This window comes from Larimichthys crocea, chromosome XXIII (assembly GCF_000972845.2).
Source record: "Larimichthys crocea isolate SSNF chromosome XXIII, L_crocea_2.0, whole genome shotgun sequence".
Lineage (NCBI taxonomy): Eukaryota > Metazoa > Chordata > Actinopteri > Sciaenidae > Larimichthys > Larimichthys crocea.
Window position 1 is genome coordinate 12,203,217 of NC_040033.1, and position 14,501 is coordinate 12,217,717.

Below are 14,501 nucleotides of genomic sequence, written 5' to 3' on the forward strand. Positions count from 1 at the left end.
AGTGAGCTCCCTCTGCTGGTTACCAACACAAAACCTGTTACAGCTTTTGGCATGTACAGTATGGAAGAAAGGGGATGATAAAAAGAAAGAAACAGTGGTAGAGGGAGAAAATGAGAAGAACACACACAGAGAGCCAATATGACTCAGGAAATGGTGGCAAAGGCCCAGACAGGATGGGATACAGAGACAGATAGAGATAAGTCACTCTAATTTGGTGCGTTATTATTCACTTGGGATGAGTGCTGGGATGAAAACAGCCATACATCACAGTGGTAACACTGTCAAATAGTCCCCAGCTCTGCCATACCACGAGCAAGCTGCTTCACTAGTGCCAGTGTAGTGTGTGAGAGGAGCGAGAGTGACAGATAAAGAGGGAGAGATAGAGAGACTTAATAGAACCATCCATTATATTCACATGTTGGTGGCACATATGTCAATTTTGGAACATTTAGAAAATGAAAGTGCTCTCAAAATAATTTTACCCTTCACATACCTTTCCACAAGACCATGTGCATAATGGACAGCATGTAGACTGATGGATACCACATGTCTGGGTGTTTCTTAGATATGACTCTGTAATAGAGCAACATAACAAAGTACATTTACTCAAGTATTGCACTTGATTTTTTAATAGTTTTACTTAATTTTATGTATTCATTATTATTAACACTTTTTATGGGTATAATCTTCTCACAATATATATTACGATATATTGAAATACTGGAAATAATATATCCTAGATCTGGATATAACCAGATGGGGAAACGTTTTAGGTTAAACCAGTGAAATTCCTCACATCGCATCACTTTGATGCTAAAATCCTCTGCCACATTGTCCGCAAAGATCTACTATAACATGAGCAGGAGCAGGCTGTAGAAACGCTACACTAAAATCTCGACCAGGTGGCTTTGAAACTACACAATACACTGTAGATTAAATAGGACAAAGTACTTGAGCCTGTGGTTAGCTTGCAGTGCCACTGTGATTGACAGTAGGAAGCAAAGAATTGGTCAATCAGCTGGGTTATGCATTAGCATGATTGGTTGTTGAGAGCAAGGGCACCTTGGCTTTAAATTATGTCTCCCCGTTGTCGTATATATATATATGACTATGGAGGCTGTAACATAATCACACTGGTTTTTACGACCCTGTCCTGCTGATGGGTGGCTCTACCTCTTACTCTGTCGTCACGGAATGGTGGAGAGACGAGATTGCGGCGTTGCATCTGAGACAGGGCGCAGTTGGTTGGGCAGGTGTCCCGACAATGATCATATGTTTGAGGACATGCTCTTGTTCAGGGCACAGTTTAGATTTGTGTTGACAAGGGTTTGTGCACCGAAGACAAATAAACGACATCTTGCAGAAAAATGGGATGAATCTATTCAGGTGAAGATGATTGTGAAATGTCGTGGCTTTCTTTCCAGGCACTACACACAGGCACACATTCAGTGAAATTCATTCATAGCCACAAGTTGTCTATGCAAATGTTTGAAGGGGAGGATGAGGATGAAAATTCATGAAGAACAGATGGGTTCAGGGAGAACAGGTCTGATTTGAGTAATACCCGTCCAAATTTATTTCCTCAAAACCTGGCACACTGGAACTTCTCTTCGGCTGTACTTCAAATACCGATTTGTGCTGCAGCATATCTAAATCTGATGACGATGTGACATTCGCTAAAAACACTTTCACTGAACTGTTTCTGTGGGTTCTGATTAGATTGCAAGTGGGTTATGTTCCAGTTAAGTGAACATAATACTACAATAGATTTCTACAATCACTTTACTTTTAGGATAAAAATCTCTCTATGCGATATATAACTATTGTGTTTATTTGCTCTGCCCCTCTGCAGCTCCATGCGATGCAGATGCCTTCTTCTGTCACAGCAACATGTGCATAAACAACACGCTGGTGTGCAATGGCATGCAGAACTGTGTCTACCCATGGGATGAGAACCAATGTAAAGGTGAGATGTTACATTTCAGTCCATTAGAGCTCCATGAAGAGTGAGCTTGATGTTTGAACTGAATGATTGTATTCATGAGCCTGATACAACCTATTACTACTATTTACTACTAATACTGCTACTAATAATACAAGAATGAAGGTGTTATCTATTGGTGTGACGTGAAAATGTTATTCTTTCCCAGTTACTTTTATTGTTTTTCCTTTTTTTTCTGTGTGTTTTGCACTAATTTTACATTTGAAGGCCTTTAAAACACAACGAGTGATGGCAACCTATGTGAACACATTGTTTTCTGCCAAAGTTAGAACAATTTTGATATTTTATCTAGAGATTTCTTTCTTCTTTTCTGTTTTCTTGCTGGTTTAAAGGGGGCGGGGTGTAGTTGGGGAAAAAAAAAAACTGTTGCCGTGTATGGGTTAGGGTTAGTGCACCAGTCAGGATTTTGCTACATATTGTTGTTTGGTGGCTGATTTTGAGTTTTTAAATGCTAAACTTTTAATATATGACACATTTCTTTACTCTGATTGTTGATGATTTAGTCATACAATGTTAGAGACAAATAATTAAGATTTAAAGCCAAATTTTTAGTTTTAAGAGTCTGGTTTTGTGTTTTGGATTGGGAATTGGATCGACAAAGCAGGTTAAAGCAGCTACAGACCTTTTAATTTGTGTTGATTCTGGCGGACCCTGTGGACAAAAGCGATTTTTTTTATCGCTTATATTTCAAGTCTGTTTCAACAGGAATTTAACCAAACCCTACCAGGTGGCATTATGTCATTAAGAATAACTATAAAGAAATAACTAATCTTCTCCTTGATGGTTTGTTTATGTAGATCATATAGAGGCATCAGTTTTAAATTGAGACTTCATAACCAGTTAAAAGCTCCACTGTCTTTGTTTTCACGCGTTGAGTGTGTCCTTACTTCACCCAGTTTCAATGCCTCAAGGCAAGCAAGGTCTTGTGTATTCCCTGACTTTGTGATACCTTCAGTTTATTCATTTGCTCTGGGGCTTCATCCCTCACTCCACTCAGAATTTTAAAGCCACTGAATCTATACATTGATCCCCAGTGTGTTGCTACTGGCAGCTGTGTGCTTTATGTACACCTCTAACAGAGATTACCTTGCAGCATTTTCTTATATGATGCTATTCAAATAATTAGCTGACGTGTAAAAACTCTGGGGATCGGACAGTTTTTCTCTGCATTATATTGCCAATTAATTAGTCTTCTGTACCTTGACCTTTCATGACCCATCACTGTATTCCAGCTACACAAGATGAGCTCTATTACTGCAGCTCCCCTGAGCCCTCTAGCTTTGAAACTCCCACGTCAATAAATACAATGTGTTTTTGATGATCATTACGCTGTTGTGCTTGGCTTGCAGTTGTGTTGTAGTTTGTTTTTCCAAGGATATACGTGCACATACACACAAACCCACTCTGAACTGGGAAAATTTCACTTTGATTCCTCTCGCTTTGCAGCCCTACAGTTACCTTCCCTCCTTTAGGTCAGATATAAAAGCTGCACAGAGATGCCTGTGTATTCTGTATGCACAGTACTGTAACTCTCTGAAGCTTAAAGCTGAGTCAATGACAAATTGAATCAATTAAGTAAATCCTGCATGGCCTATTCCTCACTCAGACTAAGATACCTTTCCACCCTTCAGTCTAGGTTTGAAATCATGCAGGACTCAGCAAGAAGAGGCCATGTTTCTCAGTCTGTTACTCCGTCTTCCGCCTTCTCTCCGCTCTAGTAATGCATAGGGCCACCGCAGTGCCCACATTTGTTCTCATTAGTGGTAAAATGTCAAGTTTTATTCCTTTCTCCTTTTACACTTGTGAATGTAACCATTTACTGTCATTGAAGCTCAGTGTGCTGTGCTACATGTTCATCCAGCATTTAAATGTCACAGATCTCCCTACAGATTGCCTCGCTACACACTCTGTTACTCTGTGGTTTCTCCCGTGATAAATAGACTACAGCTGTGACCCATTATGACCTTTTTGTCCAGATTTTTTGATAGCTAATATAAATTCTTAATCTTGTTCATGATAAGGTCCATTTGTTAAAAGATTTCTTAAATGTAAGCTTTGGTATATCCTTCTTTGAGCTGTTGCTAAGGATGTCTTTATGACCATTAGCTAAGCCCTGTCCCCCCTGGTTACTGTTGCTGTGTCTGTCAAGCACAATGATATCATTGGTAGATTACCTCTTGAAATTCTTAGTAATATTGTAAAAAATGGGTCCTTGATTTCAGACAGAGGTAGACAAAAACAGGATTTTCCTTTCCTATCATTGAGTTTGTTGGCAGAAATGTGAACTGCCCCTGATGCACCTGTATTGTTTTTTTGTATTGAAGTGTTCATCTACTTAGCAAGTAGGATGTTGTTTCATTCTGACATAAACCTGATCGACCGTCTAGCCTACATACTTGAACAAGCAAGACAATATTCAGATGTTGAGAGAAGGCTTTTAGAAAGAGGATTAACAGCGTGGTAGAGACAAATGTAATGCTATATTAGATGGCTGGACTTTGCCGAGGCGTAAACTTTCCAAAATCCAATAGAGCAATGCAGAGCTGCAACATTAACCTACACTCACTCGCAATAGGGACCAATCAGACACAGTGGATGTGCTAGTAACTAACCTAAAACAAAATTAGTAGTATGAGATGCCCCTGGCTTTTGAAGTAATTCTTGGTTTGGTAACTACTAACGGAGACTACATCACCCACAGATGTGCCACATTCCGTGTGTGCCACAGCCGGCAGAGCTATACGCGGCTGTTCTAGTCAATGTTTCAAACCCCACTGGCCCCCACCGTGCTCTGTTTCAGAAGCATCCCAGAAGCAGGCGTCTGCTCTGCTTCACGCTTCACTGTTTTGTCAAACCCCTAAACTTACCTCTTGTATTTTGGGTTTTGGAAAAGCTAGAGAAACTACCATCCAAACTCTTTGTGTGAGAGGGAACCAAACCGGTTAATTGACTGATAGAGTTGTCCATCATATTTGTGTTTTCTCAGTGTAATAGTTACCTTCACATGTTGTAAGACATCTTACAGAGCCATTTAGTTAATGTTCCCTCTCTGTTGTGCTGTCTTTCTATCACTGTACAGAGAAGAGGAAAGCAAACATCCTGGACAACCTGAACAACACAAACGGGACCATAATTGGTGTCACGTGTTGCATCGTACTCATCCTCCTCATCGTCTCTGTCATCGTCCAGATCAAGCAGCCACGTAAAAAGTACATTCTGCGGCGTGAGGACTTTGACCCCACCATGTTCCAAGAGGTCTTTGAGCCGCCTCACTACGAGCTGTGTACTTTACGGAGCGCCACAACAGCCGCGGCGGCATCAGCAGACTTAGTCGACCTGGCGGAAGACTTCGAGAACTACCACGCCCTTCGTCGTGCCTCCTCGCGCTGCGTCCACGATCACCACTGTGGCTCCTCCTCCAATCCTGGCTCCGCCCACATATCCCAGCTGTCACTCAGTGGACGAGGAAGCCGCGGAAACTTGAGCGCTCGAGACGCAGCGGCGGCCACCCTGCTCACAGACCTTCCACAGCCGCCCATGTCAGTGCGGCCTCTGCTACCGGCCACTGGAAACCGAAGGAGCATCTTGGTCATGAAGCACAGCTACTCGCAAGAGGCAGCGGACAATGGATGTGACCTGGATGATGACCTGGAAGAAGTTCCCACCACCAGCCACCGGCTTTCACGCCATGAAAAGGCAGTACAGCGGTCAGTATCCATAGATTTCTGATGTGGAAAGAACAGCAACCCTAGAGTTAACTATGGGGATGTTTGAAATGTGTGTGGAATACTTAACATTTCCTTTTGGTTTCCTCTTAATTTAGCTTTGTTCTTCCTCTCATTACTTTTTAAAGATTCTGATAAGCTTCTTTTTTTTTTGCATTGATCCTTGTTCTTTCTCCCCTTTCTATCATTAAAAACATTTTCAGTTTGTCACAAAGGGCTAAATTATGATAGACAAATCTGCCCCCTCTTGCATGCTCATCCTTGAACATGTCGAGCTAGTTTTCCTAGCTGGTGATTTATAGCTTACACCTAAATAAACTCCACTGTTTGAGGTTTGACAGAGCTCTTTAAGCAAACGCAGACCTCATTTTAGAAGATATTAATTCTGTAATCAGTCCAGTTTTGACTGTTTACACAAAGGGCTTGAATCTGTGCCTCATAGAGATGACTAACTTCATTGACATTGATGCAAATTATTATAAAATATGCATTTCTATTCCTAAAACCTGAACTGAAAAAAATTACTTATATTCTATTTAGCTCAACATTTTGGCATGAACAATATTTTATATCTAAAAAATGTACTGTGTACTTGCACCTTGGCTGTTTATATGTTTACAAAAACACTACGTGAAGGTATCAGAGTACATACTTTGAACGTGCAAACCTTCTCCTGCATGCACTTTCTATGTGCTCTTTCCAGAGTGTTCTTGACTGTTTATTAATTTTCTACGAGTCTGCATGCGAGGCTCCCAGAGACTAGCAAAGCACTAATGAAGGTTATTGCTGTTATGTAGCACATTATGCATTCTGACTCTCTCTCTATGCAAAAAAGAGTTTGATATTAAATGAAAGAGCCATGACATTTCAGGTTCTGCCTCATTGGCTCTTTGAGCAAACATGAATCAGAGTACAACACAACTAGGGTCTAAGAGACAATCTCAAGGTAAGCACCCTTATCCAACAATCAACATCTTTATATGTTGTGTAGTCATCATTTGCCCAGTCAATATATACTTTTATGTAAGTTATTTTTCCTTTTCTGTGATTTTTGCGCGGGTTTCTATTTTACTTTTTTTTATGTTTCTCTTTTAAATTGTTCATTTTCATCAAGATGGTTTTCTTGCTTGCGGCCATCTTGCCCCTCCTAGTGAGTTTGTTTGAAGTCTTTGTGATGCTCAAGTTTTACTGTATGTCCTCCTGAGGTCATACATTATGTCACCCAGTGGATATTCATTAGCATGGACTTTTTCTTTTTCAATCATCTTTAGTTGAAGCTGTAATCAAATAATATGTCTAACCTTTGCACTTTTCTCCCAGTAGGCCTACAGCAAATCAATGATATCAGTCATGTTAAGTCCACATAAAAGCACAAATCTGCCAACAGATGCAGTCCCACATGTTTTTATTGAATTACCGTATTTTTCGGACTACAAGCCGCTACTTTTTTCACACGCTTTGAACCCTGCGTTCTATACAACAGTGCGGCTAATTTATAGATTTTTACTGGCCAACGGCCAACAGGGGGGCACTCTCTAGCAGTAAATGCAAAAGTGAGACAGACATGTGGGGAAAGATTATGCGCAGAAGAAGAAGACACTAGTTTTGATTTTTTGTCATTTTGCGCATCATGCACACACCCTCATCATGGAAAACACACAAAGAAATGCATATGATGCAGCTTTTAAGTTAAAGGCAATCGAAATCGAAAAGGAAATATAGCTACTGCATGTAATCTTGGCATCCCGCGTTGATGCCGTGTTGATGCCGTGTTGGTGCCGGCACAGTTTGAAAAAAAGCGTGTCTTAAATTAAAAAAAAAAAGTGCAGCCTATATATGTACAAAATGTATTTTCTTTTCAAATTCAGCTGGTGCGGCTTATATTCAGGTGTGCTCAATAGTCCGAAAAATACGGTAATTATTAAATTAAAACATGCATGGGTTTTTTTGCACACATTAAAAAAAAAAGCTGATAGAAGCTAAGATAATTTAAATATTTATCTTTTTGTAATTTACAAATCTTTACTGATCACACACTTGCACAGAATTCTTCTGTAGTTTTGCATGATTTACGTCACTTGTAGTAGTTTTGATTTTGTGTTTGGTTAATTGTGCAGCATAGTGTTTATGCCTGTGTGGAACAGTTCATGTGTTTGCTCCATGAAGTTGCAACCAGTACAATACAGTAATATAAGAATTGGGGATGTAAATAATTGATAAGAGGAACTTCTTCATTAGAAAAGTTTCATTTTGTATAAATTCAATGCAGAGTTATGCTCGCAGCTTTATGCTTGCATATAATGGAGCGGTCACATAAAGTGCTATCCATTGTTTTGTGTTTTAGTGTGAAAAAATGTGCTGGCCTGTTGTACGTGTGTGTGTGTGTGTGTGTGTGTGTGTGTGTGTGTGTGTCTGCTTATGTTCTACATTATGTTGCATTGTCTCCATCATGTAGACTTCTTGAGAATAGTGCAATCCTGGATCAGTATGAACGGGCGTCACTGACATATGAAAAAGCGGAGCGAGGATTTACACCAGCATGATGCTGATGATGATGATGATGATGATGATGAAGGGACACTTTGACGGAAGGATATTCAATATGTGTAATGTGAATTCATGTGCAGAGACGAACACAAAGGACTAGATGAAAATACTCCAGCGGCAATGCCGTGAAGCGGGGAAAGTTTTGAGAGTCAGTCAGCTCTGTGCGTACTGTAGTCAATCCAGATTTTTTTTGTCATACTGGAAAGAAATGGACCTTCAGAATGAACATGACTACTGATTATTCATTATTAAACTTTAAATTTGGGATGTTAGTCAGAAATAGATCTGTCATTGTCATAGATTCCTCACTGATAACCAAATTAACGTGATCAAACATCTTCAAGTTCATTTTAAAGCATGTCTTTTTCAAATTAGTGGCATACATATGATTTTAATAGCAAATTATAGATGCTTACAGTTTTTTCAAATCTAGGAAGATTTATTTTATTAGTGAAAATTGGAATTTAACTCAATTAATTACTAACCTAATTGAATTTAATACTGCTGGAATAACCATAAGCAGTTTAATTTGGATAACAATTCAAAGCCAAGTTATGGCTTGTGCATGGTTCTTTTATATCCATTAAAGCATTAACATACTAACATTAAAATATGAAAAGCCCCCCCATTTACTAATACATAAGTCATATGGATAAGAAGAAAAAAGTGTCTTCAGAATTAATTAATTGCATTGCATGTTGTTAGCTAAGTCATAAAATCACACAGATGAATTTCACCATTTTCATTTTAACACAAACTTTTTTCAAAAAATATGTTGACTAACTTTTGGGCAGGCTGTTTTTAATTTTGACAAAGAGTTGTTTGTTTTTGGCAAATATATTTCCTTCAAGTCTGTTTGTCTTCTAACTCTCTTCTACTGTAGGAGCTAAATATCTTTGTATTAAAACAGACTTTTTTACTAGGGCAAACTGAAAGGATGAGTTTTTACAGTTATTCCAATTATCTTTCAGGGCTGATTTTACTGATGCTTTGTAAAAGAAATAACAATAAAGCTCACCTTTTTTTTCTTTGTTTTATCGGCTTTTGGTCCTTGGTTCCTCTCTCTCTCTTAAGTATGTCCATGTCCTATCCCTGTCACACAATCATACGTTTTTAGATGTCGGTTTATTTGTTGTGGCTGATCTGCCTTTAGAGAGCTAAACCAAAGGGATTTATTTCACCAAACAACAACAATAAAATGACTCCTAGACGGTCCAAATAATCCCAGGTAATCACAGGTATCTGACAGACAAGTTAATGGACTTTTTGTGTTTGTCCTGATGAGATTAACCCCATATATACTGCTCTTCCTAAGGATCACACGGATCAACCTCACACTCTAATAACACTCATTGTTGGCAGGCTGGTTTTGTAGACAAAAACAACCTGCACTTTGTGGAAAGTGAGAGAAGTAGATCAGCGTTGAGCACAAGGACATAACCACATAGAAAATTCACACACGTAACGCATGCGACGTCTTTTGTCTTACGCTCTGTCATTGTCCGAGTACCTACTTTCTTCTTACTGTATCAACTTTTATGATATCTGCCATCTATGTGTACATTGTTTTCTGTATTCTGTGTCATGTATGTATGATTTACATCCATGCTCTCCACTCTCTTTTTCTCCATACATATCATACCCATATTTCTGCAGATACTGAATAAAATATTTCTTTTCTATACATACATTGTGCTGATGTCTGTGTGTTGCCTCCCTGTTTTACAATTGTGTCGACAGTTCAGCTGTAGATATTTCAAAGGTTTTCACAGCTCACACGTACTTTTCTCTCTCTTCTTTACTCTGTGGCTTAAACACACAGACTCCACACACACAAACACACAAAGTCGCGCTCATCTGCCAGCATATAGATAGAAGCAGACACCTCAGTAATTAAATAAGTCTGAACCGATTCGATCACAAGCAGCCCAGGCAGAAGATGAGAAAAAGTGTAGGGCCCAGAACAGACTTAAAAGTAATAGTGTTTTCATTTCTCTGCAGATACATCAGACAGATGCATCATTCCTCTGCATCTTGCCAAGTTTGACAGCATTCGGAGCTAAGATTTCTCTCCCCTTGCATCTTGAATGAACTGTTGCCCCTGAGCAACTTTACCAGTGTAGAGTGTTGTGATGAGAAAATTAAGAAAAAAAAATGGTTTATGGTGTATGCATCAAGTTTTTCTTCTTTGCTTTGGACCACAGAGGTGCATTTTCTCTACCTGTGCTCCACAACTGGCTAGGATTGACGAGCCATGGAACGCCGAGAATTTCAGATATGGGACTGAAACGTTTTTCTTTTCTTTCTTATTTTTTTTGGAAAAATAGAGTACCTTTAATGTAAAGTTGTTCATGGAGAAAAAAAAAAGAAAATCAGGTTTTTTAAAATTATTTTCATGTAACCATAAAAATATGAAATTGCATATTTGAGCTGCTGATTTCACATCATCTTTCTTATGTCATGTCTTTACAGTAGAGTGCCAGGTTGTTTTTATATCTAAACAATTACAGAAAGCCTTGTTGAGAAGAATGTTTGAAATAAGTGATGTTATACTTCAGAAATAGGTGCATATACATATTACTGACATGTCAACTAACCTTTATTTATTCCCACTTCCACTGATGTCTGAACATTGTTCTTTTCTTTCTCTTCTTCAAACTTCATGACATCGTGGTGTTTTTTTTAACCCATATTTATTTGATAAAACATTAAGAAAATGCTGGACAGATGTTTTCAATAAACTAATGTTTACTGATTTCATTGTGATGATTTATTCTGTCACTAACATCTAATTCTGTTTAGGGCTGTATCTACCACTGAAGATAGTGAGGTCATGTCCTCAATAATTTGTTTAAATTTGTAAAAACAGTGTTTGTACTTTATATATTGATCCCGTCCCTGTATTTGTCTAGATGAAGAATACTTAAGTATTCTACTAAATGTGCTTATTTTAAGGCCAGCAAACAAAAAACTAAAGAAAAGATTTCGTATTACCTCACCAGAAGTCCTAGCAGTGTGGAGAAGGCTGTGATGTACCATAAAGACATAGTAATGGATATTATATTCTGTAAATAGAGCCTCCTAAATCTGACACACTGGAACTTTTAAATATAACTGAACATTTAACAGAATACAAAAAATGCTATTGGTGTCACTTTCGTTGCAGCAGACAGCAGTTTCAGCAAAGTTGGTGACTGCATAGCGAACATAGTGAAGCATTTAGCAGTTAAAGAGCCAGATAATTCACTGAGGTTGTAGTGGTGACCAAAAACGGACATAAAATAACTCTTTAATCATTTTTATATCAACATAAAATGGTGATAATATTTAGGTGTTGTTTCCAAAACATTATTCGGAAAAACAATTCAGAGATTTTATTTTTAGTGTCCTTCAGGAGTTGTGTGTCAGGATGTGTGTGTCAGGTGACCTCAGTTTACATTTAAAGTTAAAACATAGTGAATAAATATGACTATATGGTTGTCATTGTGACGTAAACAGATCTGAACTACATTTTTGTGTTTGTTTATTCCACAGACCCCTCAGTTTATATACATTCTACCATTTAAATGTTACTAACAACTATTAATACATCATTAATGTCTTCATGCCTGCCTAATAAGGTGTGCACACTGTTGCTCTACAGCTGGTGCTACTTTAAAAACTCAGTCTCCCATGAATCCTAGTGTGAACGGTGAGTGACGTAAAAGCTATGCGCCTATGACATATATTTATTTGACAGATATCAGCAGCCCTGTAACGCTGCATGGTGGAGTATTTGTGCATTCATGTCGTTTAATAAGTCACTTTATAACCTCTGGTAGCTCACTGTAGTGTTCACAGCTTTGGCTTGCTGACGTTAGCTGTCCACCGTGTTAAAGTACGTGAGCTCGGTGCATGTAGAGTTAAAGCTAAACCCACAGAGGACACAAACATGGCTTATACGCAAATACTGAAAGCTCTGCATCGGAGTCTGCAGCAGACAGTGACGCAGCACACCGTGCAGAAGTGCCTGCTCATTCACACACACAGGACAGCGTCCACAGTATCCAGACTGACCTTCCACAGAAGCGCCGAGGCTCCTTCGTGTGTCACACCGGCTGTGAGCTGCTTCTTTCGGGCACAGGGACTCCGCGGTTTCTCCCTCGACTCCACGGTCAGGAATAAAAGCAGCCCCGAAGACAGAGACAAGTCAGTGTCCAGGTTTCAGAGTGGCAGCCCAAAGCCCTCAGGTGCACAGAAAGGTAAGCAGATCACAGACATGCAGGTGAGATATGTCCTCTCATTTCATTCATGTTTTCCACACTGCAGTTACAGTGCATGTAAAAAAACAAAAACAGATGGACTTCCACATGCTCAGTGTAACATACTGTATATGATTTTCCTTCTGCAGCAGTAGTTTTCATTATTGATTACAGTATTTTATACACTAATGTTTTATAACCTAGTTGTTTTATTTCTTTGCTCAGTCACCATAAATAGCATCTAAATTGTCAAAAACAACTGACCAAGGTCCAAAACAATGTCGTTAAATTGTTCACGAGGCACAAAATAAAGGAAGCACCTGTTTGCATTTATTTATTTTTTTACTTGATAAAAGTACCAAACTATTAGTTTGACCGTTGACTGATAATAACTCCCACACTTTCTTCATCTTCCAGTGAAAGAAGCGGGCAGAGACTTCACCTACTTGATAGTTGTCCTCATCGGGCTTGGAGTGACAGGTGACTTCAAAGATTTCACAAATAAGCAGATTTTTTATCTAATGTCAAGTGAAATAACTAATATGTGTTGTTCTCTGTGTGTGTGTGTTTGTGTGTGTGTGTGTGTGTGTGTTCAGGTGGGCTGCTGTATGTGGTGTTTCAGGAGCTGTTTTCTTCCTCAAGTCCAAATAAAATCTATGGAAAAGCCTTCAACAAAGTCAAGTTAGACCCAGAGGTAAGAATGAGAAAACATGTTGCTGAGGGCAAACAGTATCTCTCTCCTTAACCTAACCGGTTAAAGACGACATGTACAAGATTATAATTGTTTATTGTGCATTATTACACACAGTGCATACATTTACTGTGGCCGTTATTGCATTGTATGTTACGTAGATTCCTAAGCTGACAGTTTAAATTATCACGTCATCTCCTGTTGAAAATTAAAGCACACTTAAACATTTTTTTTATTTCAAATGTAGGTGATTGGTGCATTTGGGGAGCCGATCAAGTGTTATGGGGAGACTACCCGTCGAGGAAGGAGACAGCAAGTCAGGTGGGAATTTTGTTATTAGTACATGAAGTAATGTAGGGCTGCAGCTATCGAATATTTTGGTAATCGAGTATTCTATCGAATATTCCATCGATTAATCAGATACAATTATTACCGTAATTTTCTGACTATTGAGCGCATATATGTGCATATATAGGCCACACTTGAATATAAGCCGCATAAGCCGTTTTCATGTTGTTGCATGAGGTATTCACACAGAGACAAGACCGTACACGGAAGATTTTTTATTTATTTTTTTTTTATTTAAGACACGCTTTTTTTCAAACACCAACACGCCATCAACATGGGATGCAAAGATTACGTGCAGTAGCTGTATTTCCTTTTCGATTTCGATTGCCTTTAACTTGAAAGCTGCATCATATGCATTTCTTCGTGTGTTTTCCATGATGAGGGTGTGTGCATGATGCGCAAAATGACAAAACCATGTCAAAACCAAAGAAGTGTCTTCTTTGATGCAAAATCTTTCCCCGCATGTCTGTCTCACTTCTGCATTTACTGCATTTACCCCCCGCTGTTGGCCAGTAAAAATCTATAAATTAGCTGTGCAGGGTTCAAAGAAGGTAAAAATAATCCATGCGAAACGTGAGCTTTAAATTTAATTAAACGAGGCTCCGAGGCAGAGGAAATTCCTCGATCATTTTTTGGAATCGAGTTACTGGAGGTACCCGAGGAATTGTTGCAGCCCTAAAGTAATGTTGTAGTAAGTCGTATATTACTGTCATGACACTTTAAACTGTTATATACTTTTATTCCATGTGTCATTCTGTAGTGGTAGTAGTAGTAGTAGTGTTCAAGACCATTTAAACAGGTTGTACTATACATAAGTATCTGTGCGGTGGTAGTGTTGAGGTATTACAGTGTTTTGATCCTGTGTGTATGTGTGTGTGTTTCCAATGTAGACATATGGAGTACCTGAAGGACGGACTGAAGCATATGCAGCTTAAGTTTTACATCGA

The 14,501-nt window shown here is 38.8% G+C and overlaps 2 protein-coding genes across 7 annotated transcripts in view; both read left to right on the plus strand.

Moving 5' to 3' along the window:
- neto1l (neuropilin (NRP) and tolloid (TLL)-like 1, like) overlaps nucleotides 1–11,029 on the plus strand; it is a 131,137-nt gene extending 120,108 nt beyond the window's left edge. For 2 of the 5 annotated variants that reach the window (XM_027274200.1, XM_019276502.2), the window contains exons 10-13: nucleotides 1,853–1,966; nucleotides 5,082–5,709; nucleotides 6,599–6,673; nucleotides 8,183–10,269. In XM_027274200.1, the coding sequence (XP_027130001.1) occupies nucleotides 1,853–1,966; nucleotides 5,082–5,709; nucleotides 6,599–6,659 (803 nt within the window). In that variant the 3' untranslated portion in view covers nucleotides 6,660–6,673; nucleotides 8,183–10,269. The other 3 variants (XM_019276503.2, XM_027274201.1, XM_027274199.1) reach the window with 3 other exon arrangements.
- A 931-nt stretch (nucleotides 11,030–11,960) lies between these two features.
- timm21 (translocase of inner mitochondrial membrane 21) overlaps nucleotides 11,961–14,501 on the plus strand; it is an 8,025-nt gene continuing 5,484 nt past the window's right edge. The window contains exons 1-5 of one of the 2 annotated variants that reach the window (XM_027274126.1): nucleotides 11,961–12,515; nucleotides 12,933–12,995; nucleotides 13,112–13,209; nucleotides 13,454–13,527; nucleotides 14,445–14,496. In XM_027274126.1, coding sequence (XP_027129927.1) covers nucleotides 12,206–12,515; nucleotides 12,933–12,995; nucleotides 13,112–13,209; nucleotides 13,454–13,527; nucleotides 14,445–14,496 — 597 coding nt within the window. In that variant the 5' untranslated portion in view covers nucleotides 11,961–12,205. The remainder of the gene's footprint in view (nucleotides 12,516–12,932; nucleotides 12,996–13,111; nucleotides 13,210–13,453; nucleotides 13,528–14,444; nucleotides 14,497–14,501) is intronic. The other variant, XM_027274125.1, reaches the window with a different exon arrangement.